This window comes from Synchiropus splendidus, chromosome 5 (genome assembly GCF_027744825.2).
Source record: "Synchiropus splendidus isolate RoL2022-P1 chromosome 5, RoL_Sspl_1.0, whole genome shotgun sequence".
NCBI classification, from domain to species: Eukaryota; Metazoa; Chordata; class Actinopteri; order Syngnathiformes; family Callionymidae; genus Synchiropus; species Synchiropus splendidus.
In genome coordinates this window covers 32,718,664-32,742,086 of record NC_071338.1, presented here as the reverse complement: position 1 = coordinate 32,742,086, position 23,423 = coordinate 32,718,664, and the positions used below count along the sequence as shown (strand labels likewise).

Below are 23,423 nucleotides of genomic sequence, written 5' to 3'. Positions count from 1 at the left end.
AAGTCCAAAACACTTGCTCATGGAAGACGCACCTTCTTGCTACCAGGCGGCCTCCAGAGCAGAAGCTAGAGCTTCAGTTGTCCACGGGGTAAGAAACACGGGTCTAGCTGAGAGCACCTCAACTGGACCTTGTGTGTTGAACATTAGCGCCCCCTGTGGTTAAGAAAATAAACGGAAGCGTTGACAGACAATATTTATTCAAGTAAGAAAAGATGAGTCCAAGAAAAACTACAGGAAGTGGTGAAAATCCGAACCGGGCCTAACAAACATTGAGCGGGGTTGAGGCCTTCAGAACCGGGGCAGGAAGAAGCGTCACCTGGACAGGAAATGACATCACTGGAGCGTAGGAAGAGTTCCCATGGGGATCCGGGGTCACCTACCTCGTCATACGAAGGTGGTCGGACTGAAGATCTGGACGGGTTTCTGTCGACACGGAACCGAGTTAGGCGGCGACTGACTGGACCCGGGCCGCTCACACTCACCTTGGAGTTGATCTGGTGGCTCAGGTGGGTGTTGGGGCTGATGGGGGAGGAGCCCACGGTCTCCTCCGAGACGGGCTCCTGGAGGTGTGAGGAGACACAGCCGCTGTCGGAGCCAGTGGAGCCGGACAGACAGTGAGAGGACGAGCCGGAACTTTCAGTAGCTGGGGAGGGGAAACGGCGCCGTTAGGTGGAGGATGGGACCTGGACGTATGTGTGTGTGTGTGTACGCACTGATGGACGGCTGGCTGCTGGTCTCGTGCTCGTCCGCCTCGTTGATGAAGGACCCCGGTGACGACGGCAAACTTTGACTGCAGAGAGAAGCGTCCCCAGGGTGAAGGGTTGCCTTGGTGGGCCTCAGGGGGGAGTGGTACCTGTATAGATGCAGGTTTAGGGGTCCTAGCAGACCAGTGGACGACGGTCGGTGCACATGGGGGTCAGAGGTCACGGGGCTGTGCTTGAATGGGTGGGCGTGGTCGAAGGCAGAGACGGCGATGGAGGCTCTGGTTCTGGCCCCTGGGGAGAGCAGGTCGTGGGTCAGACACGCATTAACCCGACTCTGTCATGTGACGGTGTGTGTGGTCACCTCGACTCCCCATGATGCAGTGCACCGCCCGGTCACTGATGGCAGCGTCGCTCGGTTTGATGTCCAGGAAAGGTTTGCTTCCCACGCCCATAGACACCATCTCCTTCAGACGCATCTCTGCCCACAGATCACGTGACTCAGCAGATGCCCCGCCCACACACTGTTCGCCTCAGCCGCTTCTGGAAACCCACTTGGCTTCAGCCACTTCCAGAAGACGCTCGCTCACCTTTGTTCCGTGTGGCCTGTGTCCACAGGATGCGTCCGATCTCGCTGGTCCAGTTGTGTTTGATCTCACTGGTGCTCGCCTGAAGGATCAGTGTCTGATTCTTAACCGTCCTCTTCCGGAACCAGATCTCAAAACTGAGCCCGTCCTTCCCCGTGGACTCGGTCAGACCCAGGTCTGCCGTCTGTGGCAAGAGAGGGTGAAAGGGTAAGACTGGGCCGGGGCCTGGGGACGGGGCCTCCTGACCTTGAAAGAGTGCTTGTAGTGGAAGACGTCCAGACCCCCCTCCATCTTCTTGGGTTTGCTGAGGAGCAGGAGCTCCTGGAACAGGAAGACGTGGCGCTGACACTTCTTCCTTCCGGTCCACACGGTGAACTCGTCCTGGCGCAGCAGCTGACCCTGCTCCTTCAGGTTCACCTGCAGAGACGCCACCGGGTCACCCGTCTGTCTGTCTGTCTGTCTGTCTGTGAGTGAGGTTGGGAGTGTGTCACATGTCTGAGTGTGGGGCTCACGTCGCAGTTCCGGATGGCATCCATGGCCAGCAGGTCGTTGCCGTGACGCAGCTGGAACTTGACCATGTTGCTGGCAGCCTGCAGGGAGGGAAGCTCCGCTTCCTGGCTGTCGCCCACCTCTTTGATGATGTCGGCCAGCAGCAGCGCGTACTTGCTCATCCGCTGGATGGGCTTCAACAAGTACGACGACAAGTCCATCTTGTCCGCCAGCTCCTGCTGTTTCCTCTGTGGAGGGCAGGGGCGGAGTCAGTGCCTGCTGAAGGTCACGGGCCGAGGGTCTGCTCACCTTAAAGAAGAGTCCGTGACCCGCCAGAAGAGCGTCCGACTTGGGCTTGTTCTTGCTGTAGAGAGCGTAGAGGGCGAACTGCTCCGACTGTGACACACACAGGTGATGATGTCATCAGGGTGTGAGGACTCCACCCCACCCCCCCAGGACAGAGCGAGTGAGAGATGCGGGAGAGCGGCGGGTGAGCACGTACGTGTCGGAGGAAGCAGTGAGACACTCGCAGCGGATGCTTCTGGCACACCTCTAGCTCCTTCAGGAAGAACTGGTTGTGGAAGTCGAGGAGTTTCTCCAGGTTTCCGAAAACCACCGAGCGTTTCCCCCTCAGGTCCTGAGGCACGTCGTCGCGGTCCACCTCAGGGAAGTAGTTCTCCACGATGTAGAGCAGGGAGCGCACGTACTCACGCTCCGTGGTCACCATCTCGTCCACGATGTGCCGCAGTTTGCTGCAGGTGGATACACACACATATTTGTATTTCTTCTCAGTGCCATAACACTTTCCCCAGCCTAAACCTAACCATCCTGGACACATGGCTAACCACACACATGCATCATGAAGTCTTTCCTCAGGTTTCAACCAAGTAGACCCACTGTACCTGCTGTGACCACTAGGTGTCAGACTACACACGTGTCACTTCAGCCAGCATGCAGTGACCCACCTTCCTCTTGGTCGAAGGTCTGCGGAGGTGGTGCCGGTGGTTCTGGGTGTGCCGGGACTTTGAGGCCCTTGTGCTGCCCAGCGGTGAGCTCCCGATCTGGGGCAGAGTGTGCGGTCTGCCGCCTCGGTGCTGCTCACCTCCAGGCCTTTGATGAAGACGCCAGTGTTCCCGCGCCGCGCTGGTTCACTAAGTGCACGAGGACAAGGGTGATACCGGGCAGTATCGGGTGTCGGGGGACAGTCAAAGCTCTGTGTCTTCCTGAGGTGCTGCCGCCTGCTGGACTGGAGAGAACAGGAGGAGGAGTTGAGGCTCAGAGTGGAGGAGCAGATGGAGTCCTCTTCTGAGGAGGCACGGAACAGGCGGCGGAGGAGTGGGGTGTGTTGGGAAGAGACTGGTGGGGCCCTGTCGTGTTCGGGCAGGCTAGGTATCCTCTCCAGAACCCCTCGAAGTCCCGAGAGCATCTTCCTGGAGGCCGAGGCGAGGATCTGGGGGGACTCAGGGGAAGGTCGTGGGGTGGAGTTGGTGGGAACTTCAGGGGAGGACTGAGAGGAGGTCCTGGGCGACGAGTCTGACAGTCTGCGAGCCAGGTCGGGGCTCAGGCTGCTGGTGGAGTCCGACATCAGTCTGTGGGTGGAGTCCGAAAGGCGCCTCTGATTGGAGGCTCGAGACCTCATCGCCACCTCCATCTTCCTGTCGAACATCTTCTTGGTCTCCTGGCACTTGGACCAGGCGAAGCTCCACTGGCTGAGTCCTCGGGCGCCCCGCAGCTCCTCGGCAGCCACCTTCATCTCCTGAAAGCGAGAGTCCAGGATGGGCGGGTGCTGCCGCCGGTACTCCTCCAGGCTGTCAATCACTGCCTGGCATTTGTCAGGCAGGGAGCACTCCTCCATGCTGATGGTAGCTAGGTGGCGCATTCCCTCCAACGACCAGCCATACGCCTGAGGAGAAGAGTGTCTGTTGGTTCCATTGCAAGTGACATCTGTCAACTATCAGCACACTTCACAGCAGAAAGGGATCGCAGTTGTTCTTGTGTGCGGTCGGCTGTCCAACCCAACACCAATAGTTGTGCTCACTCAGTCTGTCCACAAGCGACCCTCAATGTTTCCGCCTCACTTGTGCTCGGACAATACTGAGATCATCAGACTGCAAGGGTTCTGCACCGCTGACAAGCTTCTTGTGTTAACGCGCCTAAAATAAACAAGAACTTTGAAGTCTGGACGAGTAAGACCTCATTCTTTGGAGATAATAACGTTTCACTCTTTAAAATTCTTTTGTTCAGTTTCAATTGTTCTGAAATTGACAGCACAGGTCAGCTGTCCGACAGCGGAACCATACGGACCATCACACTTCTACAGTAGGCCACTGGGTCAGCCGTGCGTGTGCGTGTGTGTGTGTGTGTGTCTGCGTGGGAAGTGAGCGGCTGGTGATCAAGACACATCAGCAAGCTAATCTGTTTTAGAAGCACTCAGGCAAAACACACGCACAGACACATGAGTCTCGTTCACCTTGGGCTGGCATCTACAGCCAAACCATCCATTTCCAGATCATCTTTAGAATGACACAACACAAAAGATGACGGTGGAAGGCTAAGAAGATGTGGAAGTTGAACACAACAGTAACCACAAATTAAACACAAATTGGTGATCCAGGCGAAGGCAAGGAGAAGGACATCCCAAAGTTTTTGAATGTGATGAAAGACACATGGCCTTAGAGGCCAGACTAAATGATCTGGGAGCCATTTCCGGTGGACCACATCAGGCAGACGGAACAGATCGTACTCAGGCATGCGCGTAAAAATGAATAATTTCCAGATTTTACTGTTAAATATAGACTATTTTAACAACTATTAAAAAAAACCCACAACACAATTCGTAGACCTTGCGCCACCAATTTCGTTGGTGTTCCAACCGTCGCCATGGCAACGCTTCGGCAAAACGTGTGATCCAAAGCCTGCATGCAGCGGTGAACTTTTGGGATCTTTGAAAGGGTTGGATAGCGAGAATAGCATCGTAGTTTGCAACGAGTGTTCAGTCAAACTATCTAGAGCCTTCTGTTTACATTATCAGCCTGTTCACCGAGGCTAAGCTAACTTGTACAAGATTTCATTTGTTGGTGGATTATACTGAATTTTTGGAATGTATGTTTTGCTTGAAGGACAAATAGTCTAACTTGTCACTCCTTAAACTTTTTTTAAACAAATGCTAAAATATTTTTGAAAATTTTACCATCTTAGCATACTTTCTTTCAAAAACATGTATAAACATGAATTGCAGACTATGCAATATTTAAAAACAGTTTACCTTACTCCTAAACAAAACAAAGAGTTTTTGAATAAAAGCACAATAAACAGAGGCACTACTTAAAACAATTGCATGGAACACTAGAGAGAACAGTAAGGGACAGAAGAAACAGATGAAGAAGAGCGAGAGAGAGAATGAAGCAGAGAAAAGACAAATCGAAATGAGTTACAGGAAAAAGAAGTTCAAAGACGCAGTAAGGGAGTGGAGTGGGGGGACTTTAATGGAGGAGGAAGGGGGGGTGAGGACGAGGGACTGTTTCTAGTTTGTGCAAGTCTGCAGGACTGCAGGCGACTAAGGTGGGAGGGAGAGAAATGAGTAAGAGGGTGGGAGTGGAGAGGAACAAGTGAAGGCAGGAGGCAGATGGGGGAGGGAAAAAGAGAAATGGTGGGGAGCGGAGGGGACTGTAAAGGGGTAGGGGCTGATCCAGCAGAGGCAGATCAGCTGTTCTGAAGCTTCAGTGAAATTTGTCCATCTGACAGTGGGAGAGAGAGCGACTGAAGAGGACAGTCACAACTGAGGATGAAAGTGAGAGAGAAGAGAGGCCTGACAGTGGGATAGTGATGGAGAGAGTGACTTTGGAAGAATGAAGGCGAGAGAAGAGTGACCTGAGTAAAGTATGGGAGGAGTGACCGAAGTCAGGAGCGAGTGAGACAGAAAGGCCTTGACGGAGGGAGAGACAGTGGCATGACACTGACGGAAAAAATGAAATGTTGGAGTGACAGGAACACGGTGGCGTCACACTGCAGACGAAGAAATGCGGCTGCCGCCACTACGAGACACTCTGGTATTTCTATAATAACACGACTACAGTAAGGGCGGAGTCAGCACTCTCGTGCTTAGTGACAGATCTGTCACCTCTGTTACCTGACAGCGATTTTTTTTTTTTTCAAGCAGTCCACTGCGTCACATGACCGAGGCAAGTTCTCCACACAGAACCCTCTGGTCAGATGCAAAGAAGAGCAGGTCCACACTCGCCGCCGACTGAGTCACAAACATCTGAAGAATCTCAACCAGGAAGTCTCAGCCATGTTCAGTCGACGTGAGTCACCGTGTCACAGCGCAGGGAGAGGCGGAGAGTGAGAGCGCTGATACAAGCACGCTGACAGGCCACTCATCTGGACCACAGAGGGAGGCATGGACTCTCACCAGCAAAAACACAGTCAAAAACGGACAGAGAAGGATCATCAGAGATTTTGATCAAACATATTGGCTGTGGATGATGACCAGGACAGGTAATGGTACTGTTCTGGGTCAACCAGGAGACCTCAGTCGAGCCAAGAGAACCAAGACTCCATCACTGATCGACACGGAAACAAAAGAAATACACACAAAGAAAAAAATTATTTACACTGACTCTGCTGTGGACCAGAATGACAGGAGCCATAAATCCAGAACAGCAAGCTGTGGAGCCAAATACACCTGGGAACAGAGCTATGGATCGGATACCAACACTAATGTGGGCTTGAGCTTGGAGAAGGTCTACAACCGAGCAGCATCAACAACTAGAGGAAACTCAAAAGAAGACTGGACCAGACACAGAGCAAGACACAAAAGCCTTTTTAGAGAAATATGAACCTAAATTTTAACCCACAGATCAGTTTTCAAAAACTTTTGCATAAAAAGATGTCACATTTTGATAAAAAATTTCACACCCCTTCTCAGTATGTAGTTCCAGTTAGTGTCAGGAACTAACATCTAATGAGGGCAAGCAAGAGATGCTCATTTGAAGCTATGAACAAGATTTTATACCTAAATTAGATTCTTCCTTTTATTGCCTCATTTAAGACCTTGCCCCTACACCAGGGAACTTAAAATGAACTATGAGTGCATGGATAGATGATCTCTCAGCTTTGCAGAACACCATTCTGCCAGATAATAGCATTTCTACTAACAATTTTGGTCAAGCTCTTCTGCAGTGCACAAATCTAAATGAACAGGTCCAGAACAAAACTGATGCCAGGTCCAAATCATATACCTTCATGGGGTTCCTACAGAACCATATGTGAAGAAGCCAGGAATAAATACAGATTTTGAATGAAAAATTAAAGACATGTAAAGCAGCTCCGAACACTGTCCAAAATGTTCCAAGCCCCAATCTCAACACACACAGACGCGCTCACAGATCTAGACCAGCAAAACACAGAGAGAGTGGTTCAACAACCCACAGACGACACACAGACACACATCTCCACCAAACACAGCTCACGGACGGATGATCTACCAGACACCATCACGCTTGGTGCTAGATTAACTCTGCTAACATCAGTCCATTAAAAAAGTTTCCAGTATCATCTCATGTCAACAAGTGAGCCAGGAACAACTCTGACAGTAGCGCACGAGCACATGCGCGCACACGCTAACAGACAAACAAAACCAGGAAAGAAAATTGTTTTCTACCTCGTGTTTTCTTGGACAGCGGCGGCCTGACTGAACTGAGCACAGAGCGGCATTCCGACCACACACACTGCCCCCCTCCACCTCCTTTCCACAGCCTGAATGGCAGATGGGCGGTCCCAGAAGGGGGCAGGGGCGTCACCACAGCAACAAAGACTTTGTGAAAGGAGTGAAAAGAGGAAGGGGGGAACTTGGCACTGGAGCGATACCTGGACTAAACAAACACTCTCCTCCGAGACGGGGACTCATGGAATGTCTAGCAGTCAGAAAACTTAAGTTCTTCATCAATACACTAATCAGAGAAAAAAAAACACTTGGTTTGATTCCCTCAAATAGCCTTGCGCGTGAGCCCAATGTGGGCATTCCTTGTAGCTGATAAGGTCACGCACCCTCCTTTGTGGACCCAGGATGAGAAGGCTGCGCTGAGTCACCACTAAAAACAACTTCTCTTCACTTCCAGTGTTCCTCTGCGAGTGCAGTAGTCAGCAGGTAGCAAGTTTGATTCCCCAAACCAGCTGTGTTATTTTGGCCAGTTCTGAACCAGTTCTGAGCCCTTCTGAGCCAGGCTAACTCACTGAACTTAAAGCACATTCCCACCTCCTCATGCAGTCATCAAGTCAATGACAAGTCCTTAGACTGTTTTTGCCTTTAGATAGCTGCAGGGCCTGCCATGATTTTTCTGCACCCTTTTATGATCTTCATCTGTAACTGTGGTGAAACCGTGTTAGCTGCAGTGCTGCTGCATCTAGGGACACCCCCCCCCCCACTCTACCAAAGTCATCCTGGAAAACTAAATGAGGAGTGGAAAACGGTCCTACTATTCAGCAGGCACTTTTTTCTCAAACGTGTTTAGGTAAAAAACGATTTGGCTCATGCAAATATCTTGCAATGAGCTGCTGCAAGCAGGTTGATCATTCTGATCTCTTGAAAAACCACTCAAGTTCACTTCTAATCTTGCTTACTTATCAACATAGACAGCGTGAACCCACCTGGTCAAGGAAGCGGTAAAGACCAACCGTCCTCTCGATGACACGTCCGGCGGTGTTGAGTCGCTGACAGAACATCTGAAGCTGCGACCAGAACGAGTGGACCTTGACCTCGTAGAGCTGCAGGTCTGACGATGACACATCACTGAAGCGCTGAAGGCGCCTCAACAACTCCTGACCCTGTTTACACTGGTCCTGCACACAGTAACCATGACTACACTGAACAGGGCTTGACGGTACGAGCACTGAGAGAGGAGATTCTTACATGAACTGAGGCGCAGAACTCCTTAAAGTCTTGATGCTTTTTCATCATTTGATCCAGAGAATCTTCAGGTTCTTCTAGACTCTTCAAACGGACCTCCCCGACCTCACTCAGCCATGACTTCACCTGACACACACAGTTGTGTAAACGTTGGATCTTCCCGTCCAGAACACTCTAGCTCAGACAGACCTGCAGGAAACCTGGCTGCAGGCTCCAGAACTCCAGGATGAACTTTATCTGCTGTGTTTTACAGTTGGACAGCGTCACCAGACGGTGCAGCAGCTCATCCACCTGCTCGTACAGAGAGGAACTATTGTCCACTGTGGCCCGACAGTCCTCCGCCTCACAGATCTCCTCTCTGCGGAGCTGTGACAACAACGCTCCGCCGTCCTGCTGCAGACTGACCAACCGGCTATCTTGAAGAACATCACACATTAGCTTGTTGTAGTGAGACAGCAGCTGCTCGGCCTCCTGGAGGAGAGGAAGACAATGAAGCGTGTGTTGGTGTTGCATGGGCACATTTGTCAGCACCTCAGCAGTAGGAGGTGGCGGTGTTGTCTCCAGAACACCGATGGTTTTCTGCAGATGTTGGACCACATCTTCACACTGGCCAGTCAGTTGATCAACTCTCTGTGAGGGCAGGTGAGCAGAACATGAGTGCTGATATTACATGCATCATGCTGGTGTTGTGTCTCACCATCCTGAAGATGATCCAGCTTCTCTGACTGAATTTCAAAGAACCTCCAAACTCGACAGGAAGCTGCTTATGTTCCACAAGTTTATAAACCGACTTCAAAGAGTGTACGACCTTGACCTGCAAAACCACACACAGATCTCATCACACTCAGTGTCACCGATTCACCTGTGTGTTCATAGACTGTGAAGTGCCCAGATAAAACCTACACAAGCAAGGGAGGACTTGCTAGGGAGCTTTTAACACTGCAGACTCGAGACAAAGACCGCTAGGCAAACCAAAGCGAAGCGGGTTGGCTGGAGTCAGTGAACAGCGCAGCAGTCCAGGACTCGCTTTGTGTCCAGGTGTTTGATAACTCACGTGTTTTCGCCTTCATTTGGCTGATAAACATCTGATTTAATTGACAGACCGATTTGCTTAAACGGATAGTGTTGGTCTCTAACTGTTTTCACTGATGTGATCCCACAGCTGCATTGGAGGAAAGACTGAAGAGGTGCGAGGCTGCACAGCAGGAAGTAAATCGAACTCGGGCCACCCAAGACAAAATCTGCAGTGTGAAAAGTTCCTAACTCCACAAGCAAAAGACGCAGAATCACTCCAATCATGAGTTGCCTCGAGAATCCTCTTGCTGTGATGCTGCAGCACTAACCACTGCACCTCTGTGCTGCTCCACACACAGATGTCACTTGTGAGGATGCAGGAGTGTGTCTTACCTCACAAGCTGCAAATTCATCCAGACAGAGTGGGGAGTCTTGGTTCAGCAGAAGCACTGTGTGAAGCGAGGCTGATACACACTCCTGCAGACACAGACGGACTCAAGGTTGCACACTGGGCTCACTGACACCTAAGGAGTGACAGGTTGAGTCTCACCTGAAGGGAGTGAAGTGCACTGAGGACAGCAGGAAGGGGCGTGGCTTGACGACCATCCACAAGCAACATCAGTCCAGCTGCTAGCACGTCCTTCCTGGTATACACAGAGATAACAAGAATAGGAGAGACAGACAGAAACAAAAAAGCGACACAGCTTGGGTCAGATGAGGGCAGGATGAGTGGCCATGGAAGTCCTGGTGTTGGAGAGGCAAAACGAAGCAAATAAGAATATTTAATGACAGATGTTGAAGAAGGGCAGAGGGGTGCCCCATGAAAAGCATGAGAAGCAAGCAAGAGAAATGAAGAAATGAAGGAATCAGGGACAGGTGGAGAACAGCTCCTGGCAACAATGAGACCAAGAGAAATCTAGGGCAGTTGTGGCTGACCCAAAGACAGGTTTGGGCAAGATGGGCAGGTGTCAGGATCTCCTACCTGAGTGTGGCTGTGCAGTACTCTAGGAGACGGAGGATTTGGATTGACTCGCAGTCTGGGTGGGACCAAACGTTGTGTGCACACTGGACAGTCAGCAGGGCTCTTCCTTGTCTGTCTCTAGCACCTGGACACAAACAGTCAGTGAGACAATGATCTGGAGCTCACTTGACTCCACAAGGCCTCTCTTACCAGGTAGACAGACCACACCGGAGCTCAGCAGCACTTTGAAAAACTCAGATTTGCAGAACCCAAGGAGCCCAGGGCTCTGGACAGGAAAAGATTTTGCACGGGACGGATCCTGTAGTTCTGGTTCCGTTGGTTGTGGATCTTCAGTCACGTTGTCAGAGCGGACAGGAGGTAGTTCACTGCTGGAACCTGGAAAGAATGTCTGGCTTCAGTGCATGCTCAACACCAGACCTGTGTAACAAGTGGAACTTAAGATGGATGAAGAAGATGATGGACTGAAGAAGTAGTATGAGGAGGAGGAGACAAGGAGTAGGAAACTGATAACAAACCAAATCTTGTTTCTGTACCTTTATTTTGAAGTTCTGATTTCTCCACCTGTGTGTTCTCAGACTCAAGGAGCTCACTCCCACCTAACCCTTGCGTGTCAGGTGAGGTGCTGGACTTGCTGCACCTTGTTGAAGCACCATATTCACAAGTAGTGGCTTTACAAGGTAACAACATGTTACCTTCAAAATAAGAGTCCTGTGAGCTTTCATTCTTACAATCAGAGTCCACAGAGTGATTGGTCTCACAGTCTTGTTGGTTGAATGTGGTGCTGGACTCTTCAGTTCCCATTTCACTCTGAGAACATGTAACTCCAGAAGCTGAGTTCCCTGAGAAGGCAGTTTTTCTTTCTAAACAAAGATCTGTTGTGTTTGAGGAGGGTTCTGTATCTCTTTCACAAGACGATTCCTTGATACAAAGCTTGGATTCCAGTATGAGTGTTGGTCCACTTCCCTCCTCCTCCTCCTCCTCCATTTGACCTTCCTGTACGAGTGTAATCCGACACATCTCTGAAACAGTCTCCTCCTGTCTCTCCTGCACTGCATCATCACTTTTGTCTCGCTCAGTCTCATACAAGTCTTCAACCTTCTCTTTCTGCACATCCTCCTTCTCTGTTGCTTTCTTGTCCAAACTACTACTTAGATTTTGTTTCCTGGTACCTTCAGCATCTTGCAGTAACGTCTCCATGCGTCCAGGAGCAGCAGCATATGAGGAGTCTGGGATGTGGCTGTCTGAGATGAGGTCAGGTGTGGGGACACTGGAGTCGGGGGACTTCTCGGTAGGAAGGTTGTTGGTCAGATGTGTGGGAGCAATGTGTGTAGCGTGAATAGGAGACGAGTGTGGTGTGGATGTTGGTGGTTCGGGGTGAGTTGTAGGAAGAGTAGGAGGAGTAGAGTGATGGTCAAGTTTGGAGCGAGCAGGTGTAGTATGGAGAGAGTGTGTGGTTTTGTGAGTTTTTTTGTGAAATGTATGTGTTATGTGAGAGGTATACGAGTTCGGAGGAGCTGTACTGTCAGGTGGAGGTGCAGTGGGAGGAATGTGTGAGTTATGAGGAGCGGATTCTCTGACAGGAGTGTGTGTCTGAGATGTTGGTGTTGTGAGTGGAGCGTGTGTGATGTGACAGTTTGTGTGAGTGTGCATACCTCCAGGGGTGACTGTGTTGTGAGGTGGAAGTTCAGTTTGAGTTGAATAAATCTTGTGGGGGAGAGGAGTGTGAGTGGTTTGAGTGGTGCGATGAGGAGGTGCAGGTGGAGAAGCATTTGTACTAAGAGGAGAGATGTCCGTAGTGTCTGTGTCAAAAGGAGGAGATGTAGTCTCAGTGTATGTGATGTGATGAGGTAGTGCAGCGCGTGGAGAGTACGTGGTGTAAGGGGGTGCACTGTAAGAGGTATGTGTGGTTTGAGGAGCGTGAGGAGGAGCCATGTAAGGAAGTGCAGTGTGAGAAGTTGCTGTGTGAGGAGTGTGTGTGGTTTGAGGAGGTGCAGCGTGAGGAGTGTAAGTGGTGTGAGGAGGTGCAGTGTGAGGAGTGTAAGTGGTGTGAGGAGGTGCAGTGTGAGCCGTGTGTGAGGCTTGAGGAGGTGCAGTGTGAGGACTGTGTGTGGTGTGAGGAGGTGCAGTGTGAGGAGTGTGTATGGCTTGAGGAGGTGCAGTGTGAGGAGTGTGTATGGCTTGAGGAGGTTCAGCGTGAGAAGTGTGAGTGGTGTAAGGGGGTGCACTGTAAGAGGTATGTGTGGTTTGAGGAGCGTGAGGAGGAGCAGTGTTAGGAAGTGCAGTGTGAGGAGGTGCAGCATGAGGAGTGTGTGTGGTGTGAGGAGTTGCAGTGTGAGGAGTGTGTGTGGTGTGAGGAGGTGCAGTGTGAGGAGTGTGTGAGGCTTGAGGAGGTGCAGTGTGAGGAGTGTGTGTGGTGTGAGGAGGTGCAGTGTGAGGAGTGTGTGTGGCTTGAGGAGGTGCAGTGTAAGGGGGTGCACTGTAAGAGGTACGTGTGGTTTGAGGAACGTGAGGAGGAGCAGTGTAAGGAAGTGCAGTGTGAGGAGTATGAGAAGGTACATGGTGAGTGGTTAGCGTGGTGTGAGGAGGTGCAGTGTCAGGAGTGTGTGTGATGTGAGGAGGTGCATGGTGAGTGGTTAGCGTGGTGTGAAGAGGTGCAGCGTGAGGAGTGTGTGTGATGTGAGGAGTGCGTGAGATGTGAGGTTGTCCAGTTTCAGGGAAGTGTGTGTGATTTCGGGCTCGGTTCTGCAGGAGGAGGCTTTGGGTCAGGGACCCCCTCTGCGGGCCAAGACGAGGAAAATCAACGTCCTCCATTAGCTCCACATATTCTCCCTCTGACTCCTCCCCCTCGCTGCTAGATGCTGATTGGTCGGTTTGTGATGAGGGGATGATCTGAAGGGAGGCTCTTGTAGGATCACATGACTGGACCTCCTGCAGGAGAACCAGGTCCTCCCAGAGGATCCGGACAATGTCCCTGCGAGTGGAAATGACACACTTCTCCAGCCGGTGCACTCCTCGCTGTTCCCTCTCCTTGTTGAGAGTGTCCAGCCAAGCCACGGTGAACAGGGAGTAGAGGGCTACTCCAGAAACCTCCTGCAGCTCCACATAAGGGCCATGGGCCGACACGCTGCACACCAGCAGACAAGGAGAAGATGAGGTCCCAAATCTTGTAGGAGGAACCAGCAGGTAGAAGTCTCCTGGGTGCAGTAAACGCTGGTCAGGGTGTGAGACGTGCAGGACTACCTTCTCCTGGAGACAGCCAGGACAGTCTTCATGGCGGGATGACTGGCAGTAGTGCAACTGGAGCAGAGGAAGGAAGAGAGTGAGGGACATGCAACATCATCACTCATGTGACCATCCTGGGGCTACCGCACAACTGTCCGCTGTCAACCTCAACACCACTGCTGTGAGCGTGCTGTTACCATGGCTACCAAACACATAAACAACAGTTGAGCACTGAAATAACTTAGAGCAGCAGGTGAAGCCATGGCTCCGCCCCTCACTCACACCCTCAAGCATGGGCGCACACAGCCAAAGTACGACAGATCGTGTGACAATAAGAATTGCTGATGTGGAACATTAAGAGAAACTACTGGTCTGCTACCAGTCTGAACCTTCAGTTCTGATGTGACATTCCCTGCTCATAAGGAATTCTCTCATTCTGGACCTGCCCTGTGGTTTCCTCACCAATAGCTCTTCAGATGTGCCTTAAGGTGAATAACAAGTTGGTGTTCCAACAAGATAAACCAAAACAATGAGTAACACTTCTCACCCACAGTCTGTCTCATGAAAGCAGTCATTAGGGAAACAACGCCTCACATCTGAGCAACATCTTTCTGTCATCTCATTCTTTCGCTCATGATTCACTCGTCTTGACCAAAGGTGAAGGTAGGAACTGAAAGTGATCTGAAAATAAATTAAATAAATGGGCCTGGGGCATTTAATTATAGGTCGCCAGAGTTGAGACCTTTACAATGGATTTTGATTGGGGGTTAGTCAGATAAGGAAGTTAAGAATGATGGTTCTGGCCTCTGTTCTCTCACTCATAGGTTTTGGATTCAGGTTCAGGCGACCAATTGGGTTCAGGACCTACTTCTGCAGAACAGCGCAGGGGTCATAACCCCTTGAACACCAATCACATTTACCCAATGGGGCGGGGGGCAGTGACCTCTGATCCTGACAAGTTAATAGTGATAGAAGAGAGCAGCTGCTCCAACCAAACTCGCCGTGATAATCAGGAGGTCCAGCTCGAACTGACTCTGCGTTGCCCTGCAGGGCTCAAGATAAAAATCTGTTTCAGAGAGAAACAGTCTCACAGACTTGAGGAAAATAACCTAAATGAATAATTGACTCTAATCCTTTTAACAATAACAACACAACAAATGTTGATCAATAACTCCAAACACCAGGCCTCCTGAGACTTTTGTGATGATTACTGATCAACCTAATTACATTTGGTACTAACTGCAAATGAAATCTGACCGGTCCAACATGGAGGCAGCTAATGACCTATCCCACATATAAACTGAAACTCAGGATTGGTGACAGTGAAAGCAGCAGCTGTTGATGAAGTCACCTGACAGACTTTCTTCTGAGCTTTTCCAGGCATGTCACGTCAGGATGACACCCGTGGGCAGAAGCAAAAGGATATATTGGACTATACTATGGCACGTGTCTGTCTTTCTCACTCGGACTGGCAAAAGGCATCACTATCCAAGTGATCATGAGTCTAAAAGAATAATTTTCTCAGGTTTGGAAGGAGTAAACGTCAGAAACAGCTGGTTCTGTCAACAAGATTACCGTTTAGTGTAGTTATTTATGTAGCGAACAGTCGCTGAAACAGATGGCAGATATGGAGCTGTCGCATTTCCTAGGTTGACCTCCAACCACTTTGACTTTGAGAGCAGAGCAATGTTAAGAAGCAGGAAAAAACACTGGCGTGGTTGATGCCCAACGCTATGACAAGTCATTTTCAGCCAGCTAAACTTCTGCTAACCGCTCTGGAATATTGCTAGAAGGAGAATGACTTAGTCACAGCAACCACAACAAAATGTGGGTTTGTTCTGGTACATTCTTGCCAGTTTTGTTATTTACTCATTCTGTCAGTCACCCGTGACCCTTTTGTCGGTTGTAACACCCTGGTACTGACCACTGCAGACCCTGGTGTGCACAAAAAGTGACCTAAAGAATATAGGGCTGCAGGCCTTTCTTCAGTGTACAAAGACATTGGGGGATTAACAAGCTCATGAACATTCAGACGTCAAATGAGCCATTAATGAAGAAATGACTGATGAAATGACAATGGGCGTTTAGATGGGCTGGGGCTGGGTCTGAGGCATCACTCGGAGACAAAACAATCATAAATCTCGGGCAAACCTAATAGCTGCCAACTTTACGAATGGGGGTTGAGGGTGTCAGGTTTCAGGCAGGCTGGAGCAGGTTGGAGGCAGGAATCTTCAGGACTCTAGGACTAATCTCTCATCTACAAAAGGTCTAAAAAGTCTGGACAAGGCACACTTCCTGTCATTGACCCGTCGCTTCAGTGGACAAAGAGCTGGACCTCAGCCTGTGATCAACAGAGTTGGCGACCAGAAAAGTTGTGTACGACATGGTGGTCACTGGCATCACGATCTGAGGGGGATCATGAAGATGGTTGAGCCAGAAACCAGATGCTGTAGCAAAGTCACCTGACTACTTACATCAGCAGCACAGAACCTGCCAAAGATACTGGTAATTCCATCTCAGAACTGTTTAAGCAGGTTCCAGACGCTTGTAGAACCACACAGTCCTCCCAGGTGTGGACATGCTGCAGCAGGATCGGGGCGGAGAAGGAATCCGATCCAGATTCATGACACAACTTAGGCTGAGGTTCTCAGCACCACAGGACCGCCCATTGATATTTTTATTATCTGGTACCAAGGAAACTGATAGATTCATGCCTTCAGTCCCTCTCTTCTTGAAAAAATGAGATCCTTCTCATCAGAACCTCCTCACAAGCATTACGTTTTATCACTCAGAATGAGTCAGACTCAGCAGACGTCAGCAGACCACATGTTCCTTCTCTTAATACAGCACACCAGCGTGAACAATACACAGTTAAAAAATAAAAGCTGTGGGAAGTGTGTGTAACAACCACAACATGGACACAGTGCTAACTGAGCAGACCGAACTCAGAAACAAGGGTGAGGTGAAGATGAGAGGCAGAGCAAACAGTCAAGGCAGGTAAGAAACAAAGTGACCAGTGTCATTAGTAGTTATGGACCACTATGCAGTCAGTGACTGGATCAGAACCAGAACAAAGCTGAGACTGAAGCACTAGAATTTTAAAGTTAGGACTATATGGTGAGTCAGGTGAAAAACAAGGGACCCCTAAGAGCCAGTGGCAGAGCTTACAGTCAGGTAAAACTATAAAAGACAGATTCATACTACTAACTAGTCAGGTTGGTAATAGAACAAGAAAAGATGGAGACATTCTATAAAAAGTACTGTTTATCAAAGGGTCTGTTTTCATTGCACAATGTGTAATATAAGACGTACACTGTCTTACTCCTCACACGAACACACCTTGAACCATCACATATTGGAGCCATGGCAACAACACACCTTCATCAAAGCTCAGGCGAGCAACCGGTGAAACCACATCAGTAGTGAGTCAGCGATACACTCAACAGTCAGGTTGCACACCAGTCAGTACAGCCGCAATGTTCAAGCCATCACCATAATGCTTAGCAGGTATAAGAATTCATGTTCGATATTAAGTGTCAATCTTTGAGTCCACATAAGAAGCCCAGGGATTCTGGGTTGACGCAGGTTTTAAGGGACATCAGCCACATGATGCAGCCGGGGCATACAGTACACAGATTTTTTTTTAAATGTGCACTGCAAGTGTGACACCTAACTTGATGCCACAACTAACTGTCGAGTCATGAGCAGAGCAAAAGCCAAAAGTAGAGAGATAAATTACCAAGGGCTGAAGCGGCAGATGAGACATGAGGCAAAACCAATGGAGTCATGACCACAACCAGGACCACAGTAGAGTCTCGACCAGGACCAAAACGCACAACAGAGTCTCAACCAGGACCGAAAGTCACAACAGAGTCTCAACCAGGACCAAAACGCACAACAGAGTCTCAACCAGGACCAAAACCCACACAGAGTCTCGACCAGGACCAAAACTCACAAGAGTCTCAACCAGGACCAAAACTCACACAGAGTCTGGACCAGGACCAAAACTCGTAAGAGTCTCGACCAGGACCAAAACTCGCAACAGAGTCTAAACCAGGATCTGAACTCACCCAGAGTCTGGACCAGGACCTAAACTCACAACAGAGTCTCGACCAGGACCAAAACTCACAACAGAGTCTCGACCAGGACCTAAACTCACACAGAGTTTCGACCAGGATCAGAACTCACACAGAGTCTGGGCCAGGATCATAAGTCACAGAAGAGTCAGGACCAGGATAAAACCTCATTGCAGTCTTGACCGGGATTGGAATTCACAGTGCGGGCATGAACGGTTTCTGAATTATTGAATTTGATTAGTGACAACAGCATTCATATAAATGCTACAGAATGAACATGCAGCTCAGCAGTACCAGGGCACTGACTGAGACGCCAAAGGCACAAGTATAAATTCTGCTCTACGGCACAGGTCACATGATGGGGGGGTTGCCGAGGTTGCTGTGTGTACGTTCCTTGAAGTATGAAGTTAAATCCGATACACAAGTGGCTGCATAACAAGCGGAAAACACACACATGCACTTGTACACACATACCAGTACACACACTTGTACAAACACTTTCCCACACTTTCACAAACACACCAGCTCCAACAGGTTGTGATCTGGTCATGGCGCGTGAGACACAGCAGGCCAAATGTTAGAGGGGTAAAACATGACACCCCCACCCCTCCCCCAGGACCAGGGCACAGAGCATGCACACACACACACACACAAATACATGCACTAAAGCAGAAACAATGGTGACAAGTGAGTCAGGATTTGACTCGTCCATGGATAGTCCATATAGTGATGGTGAAAGAGAGAATGTCCCTCACCATAATGTGTGTGAGTCCCAGTTAGGGTCCATCATGTTTCCTGGTGTCCTGGTCTCATCAGAACTGACACTCTCACACAGTGCAGTTGCTGACAAGTGAAGTCCCACCCCTCCAGGTGTCAGTCATTCAACTGTAGCCACGCCCCCTGGCGTGTCGCTAGCTCCCTCTGCTGGCAAGTTTCTCAACCCTCCAACACCAAGCTTCAGGTGGGTGAGCTTGGGACTCCCTCCAGGTAAATAAACTCTAAATTACAGTCAGAGACACGCTGAACGACTGGTATGACAGAGCTTCAAAGATTGTGCACGTCTAGCTGCAGAAAAGCTTCACGTGGTCTCAGGGTACTTTGTTTCTGCTCCAGTTGGAGGATCAAAGTGTTGGTGGGTCGATGTGCCCAGCTGGAACCTTTAGGGATATTCAATTAACTTCGCCCTTAACAAAACAACTGAGGGAAGAGAGTGTCGCTGCTGTCGTAGCTGCTAACGCTAAGTGGCAGCTGCACCTCTGTGCATCGGTGAACTTTGACCTGAGGGGGTCTTCAGTGGTCACAGAGGGATTATGGGTCGTCTCTGGGGAGCGGGCACAAGGTCAACATCAGAATGAATGAATAGTAAGAAGCGTCTGACTCAAAGATTTAATGAAAGAGCGCACGTGTGTGTGCGCGCGATGTGTGCGTGTTATTAAAAAAAATGTTCTGCTGCTCAAGCTGAGCCGCATCTCTGAAAGATTGAATTATTTCTGCGATACGCATCAAAGCACTGAGGAGATGCTCATTCTGACATCAATATAAGAATAGAACAATATTAATATTGAGAGCGGTTTTACTGATTAAAGTCATACATGTGTTGTGGTGGTCATCATCATCATCATCATCTTCAGCCACCAGTTGCAATTTTGCACAGTGTTTAACGACAGGAGTCTTAAATTCAGTAAAGTCGTCCAATAACAAAGGGGTCGGTCTCAACGAGGACTGCGGCTCATTCATGCTGTCACAGCTCATCCTAAATAATCTGCACCACCAAAGCACTGGAAACGCAAAGGACAGACACCTCAACACACCTCAGTCACATGGTTTCCAGCTCAAGTTAAAATGAGCTGACACCAATCACATTTGTTTAATTAACAATGTTTGTTTAAGCTGATCAAAATGTTGAGAATCGCAGGCATGGAGTGTCTGCCATTTTTGGTCTGCCGTACTTTTGGCTCTATGCAAAACAGACAAGGTGGCTGTTGTTTTTCAACTTTGAAAATAACCTGGCAAATACAGACCTTTACAATCAACGCAAAGCTACTCTATGAGTATGTGAGATTCAATCATTTATAAAATCCATAATGGACCACCTTTGATATTAATTATGTACCTCAATTTTCTGCAAAATACATTTCAATTCAAAAGTGACTCTTCCTCCATTCAGTTTTTTGGGTTCCAAGGGCTCCTTGGCCTGTAAATGGATGGAACTTAGCCCTTTCAAAGCTTATTCAGCAGCCATTCACCCCTTCATGTACACGTTCACACACTGACGGCAGCGAGGATCGAACAAGCGAACAGCACTCAGGAAGCTTGTTCCAACAACCACTGCAAATGCATAACAGAACACAAATGATAAAACTCAAGGTCCTCCGGGGACTTGGACGATTTTTCAACCTCTACCAGATGGCATAGAAGTAAAACAATTCCATGAAATAGACCTGGCGATTTCGAAGGCTATGAGTCCAACATAAAACAGTCCAACTAAATAACCCTAATCCTAACCCAAAAGAGGTTAACCACTGCCTTGCCGTACCGAAGAATAAATGGCTGCTCAGTTGCTCAGAAACATCACAGCTGAAGATCCCACGAAGATCAATAGCTGTCAGTAAAACCCAATACAAACAGCAATGGACTGCAGCCCCAGCTCAAATCTGTTTTAACGCATGTACATTTTCACCACTGGAAAGACAATTAAGGTATTCAAATGGGTCTCTTTCGATCAGGTTCACAAGTAATGAGAGACATATATGGGCTTGAAAATTTCTTCAGGTATTTAGGAACAACAGTTAACTTCAACCATGAAAGAATAAGGACTCAAAAACTTTATTTAGATATCTGAGCTGTAGAAAACCAAAGACAGCAGGAAACTATCTCACCTAAACTGAACAAAACAAAGGGAGAAAGAGTCTGGACAGATTTCCAAAGAAGACTGGATGGAGTAGTCTTCATTCTAAGCCTCGCTCTCAGGAGATTATTCTGCAGGTGGATCTGCTAGGAGATTACAAAACAGCTAAGCTAAGATGTAGGCAGACAGAAACACACAGCAGCTATTGTTGACGAATATTCAGAAAACAAAAAACCCATCACAGTCTAGACAATCCCAACCAGGCTGTTCATTTATATTTCACTTACTCTCACACCACCTCTTCAGGGGAACACTGGCAGACATCCACACGAATGACAGTCTCAGCATGAGCCAGTTTCACTGAAGACAGAAAAAAATGTAGGAAATTCTGTCAGAATTCAACCACAACCTGCACGCCTCATAAGTGTCTTGATGTCTGTAAAGAAATTAAACCAGAGGCATTAAATCACCCAGCCATGGGTGGGTCATGCACACGCCTCCTGACTAAGAACTTGGGACTTATAAAATCTAGAAATACTTCTCATAACTGACGTGTAAATGAAGCGTGACCAAAGTGGATTCCTCCCTTATTAACAATTCTAATCAAACACAGCAAGACGCAAGAAATAAGAGGCTCTGTGGTCACTGTTCTCACCTGTTCTCAGTATTACTTGTCTTTCTTCATATAGAGAAGACCACCCAGTACAGCAAAGGGCATTTTATACAGACATTATTGCTCAGAACGAAATGATTCCTCTGAAATGTTTTGAATACACCATGAGGTGGGGAAAAGCTTGGCGTTTGGGAGACCTTTGAGCTAAAAAGTGCAGATTAAGAGACATTTTAAAAAACAAAATAACACGATAATGAAAGTCAAAAATGTCATCTGCACATATGCAGAGACAGGGGTGTCCAAACCAAGCCGCAGTGGGTGCAGGTTTTTCATCCAGCCCAACGAGTGCACACAGCTACCAGGTGTCTGACACCAGTTGACTCTCAGTTCATGCTGCTTGTTTCAGCTGACACCTGACTGGTTCAACTGCATGTGCTTGCTGGGATGGAACAAAAACCCAAACCCACTGTGGCCCTTTCTGGAACAGTTTGAACACCCTTGACCTAAGCAGTTAAAAGTGATACAGAATCACCAGTATTCTTGTGGTCATGATTTTAAAATCTTTACTTCAGCTGTCAAGATTCTACTGTACATCCTTTCCATTTTTAAGGTGAATTAAAATAAACAGTTCAGCACCCTCTATCAATCACAAAGCTGCTAGCCTTTTTTCACAGCAAGCGGTGAGTTCAATATCCATCTTTCTGCCCAGACATGCAACATAAATGACCATCATAATGGCAACTTCACCACATTTTCCTTTCTGAAAAAACACACATCTGTTCCAGGCACTCACAAATTAAGGAGCAGTGAAACAGGTTGAAGCTTTTGTCCCCGTGACAGATGACACAATCCGTTTTTTAAGCATGAAAGGCAGAAGAATTAAAGGTGTGGAGGTGGAGCAGGCGGGTCCGGCTCATCATCATCTAAATAAAGGAACGTCAAGGAAAACTGACCTGGGATCTGCTGCTGATGAAGCACGCTGGCTTAAGCCCAAGAGTCGTCCTGCGGGAAAATACGAAGAAAGTTGCAGAATTGAGACACAGAAGATGGTTGCCTTACTCTGTGGCGCCTCCTAGTGCCTCCTCTTCGTAAGCACAGTTAAGGATTTGTTGATCAGCTTTCAGGCTTTCGTGAAATATCTGAAAATGACAGCAATATTTTGTGAATATTGGATTTTAGACTTGCCTTACAAGAACGTGGAGCTTTAAAGTCAGACATTAATCCTGTTAATCGGAGGTGGCTCTTGAAGAGGGAGTGTCAACCAGTTGATCAGACCTGTGACGCGCAAGTGTGAAGCCTCCTAAATACACGACGACAGTTGCGTCAAGTTTGCCTTGACGAGCTTTCACAGATTCGTCTCAGAGCGGGTACAGAGCTGGCCAAACGGTGAATTGACGTCTCCACTCTGGCTCGGGAATTTAAGTTTGACTCTTTCACGGTGGAGTTTTTGGAGCTAGTTTCCAGCGCTCGTGCACCGCCTCGATGACCAGAAGAGGCCGTCGTTGATATGGAAAGAACAACTCTATCTCACAGTCCAGGGCAGATAGTAACAGCTCGGTAGTTTAGGACGACAGAAAAAGATTCCCAGACCATAATACCGCACGAATTCTTCTATTGTGTTGAACCGCATCGCATTAGCCGCCGACAGTTAGCCAAATGAAGTTGCTAACGGGATTAGCTACTTCTTAATTCCGACTCTTTCTTATCATTTTTTGACACATTGTTCTAAGTAAAACCGTCTTACCGAACGTACTGACCTCGTTCGTTTGAAAATTAGTCTGAAAAGCTTCTGGAATTTTCTTCCTCAGTTCTGCTGAACTGTCAATCAGCGAGTGATGGCTGACAGATAGTGACGTCATCATGCGACCAAAACACCGGCTCGGTCTGTAGCGTATTGTGTTCCACAGTGTTTTACTGAAACACCTGGTGTCCAATAAAGGAATAATAGGTCAATAATAGGTCATTTTGAGAAAACATAAATTCA

The 23,423-nt window shown here is 48.6% G+C and overlaps 1 protein-coding gene across 5 annotated transcripts; it reads right to left on the bottom strand.

The window, feature by feature from the left end:
- Nucleotides 1-160: 160 nt before the first annotated feature.
- On the bottom strand, nt 161-23,304 carry plekhg4 (pleckstrin homology domain containing, family G (with RhoGef domain) member 4). 5 transcript variants are annotated; one of them, XM_053864483.1, is made up of 27 exons: nt 23,197-23,304; nt 22,499-22,578; nt 22,393-22,441; nt 21,114-21,186; nt 13,921-13,977; nt 11,214-13,804; nt 10,870-11,055; nt 10,681-10,804; nt 10,249-10,342; nt 10,092-10,175; nt 9,382-9,498; nt 9,216-9,314; nt 8,874-9,155; nt 8,688-8,810; nt 8,426-8,617; nt 2,743-3,680; nt 2,280-2,529; nt 2,087-2,173; nt 1,801-2,025; nt 1,535-1,705; nt 1,292-1,472; nt 1,066-1,182; nt 854-995; nt 714-790; nt 483-643; nt 381-423; nt 161-316 (listed from the first exon to the last, which is right to left on the bottom strand). In XM_053864483.1, exons 5-26 carry the CDS (start codon nt 13,950-13,952, stop codon nt 385-387), a joined length of 6,312 nt encoding a protein of 2,103 aa, XP_053720458.1. In that variant the 5' UTR covers nt 13,953-13,977; nt 21,114-21,186; nt 22,393-22,441; nt 22,499-22,578; nt 23,197-23,304; the 3' UTR covers nt 161-316; nt 381-384. The 5 variants fall into 5 exon arrangements, with proteins under 5 accessions (XP_053720458.1, XP_053720459.1, XP_053720460.1 ...); XM_053864484.1 differs by having other exon boundaries at nt 23,184-23,241; XM_053864485.1 differs by lacking the exon at nt 23,197-23,304 and adding an exon at nt 22,715-22,904.
- Nucleotides 23,305-23,423: the final 119 nt, after the last annotated feature.

What these genes read in the sequence shown, in the direction of transcription:
- plekhg4 (XM_053864482.1), bottom strand. An exon ending in TGCAGCCAGGTTTCCTGCAG is followed by an intron (nt 8,811 to 8,873) that starts GTCTGTCTGAGC and finishes TGTGTGTGTCAG; the next exon opens with GTGAAGTCATGGCTGAGTGA. An exon ending in CTGCATCATGGGGAGTCGAG is followed by an intron (nt 996 to 1,065) that starts GTGACCACACAC and finishes TGCTCTCCCCAG; the next exon opens with GGGCCAGAACCAGAGCCTCC.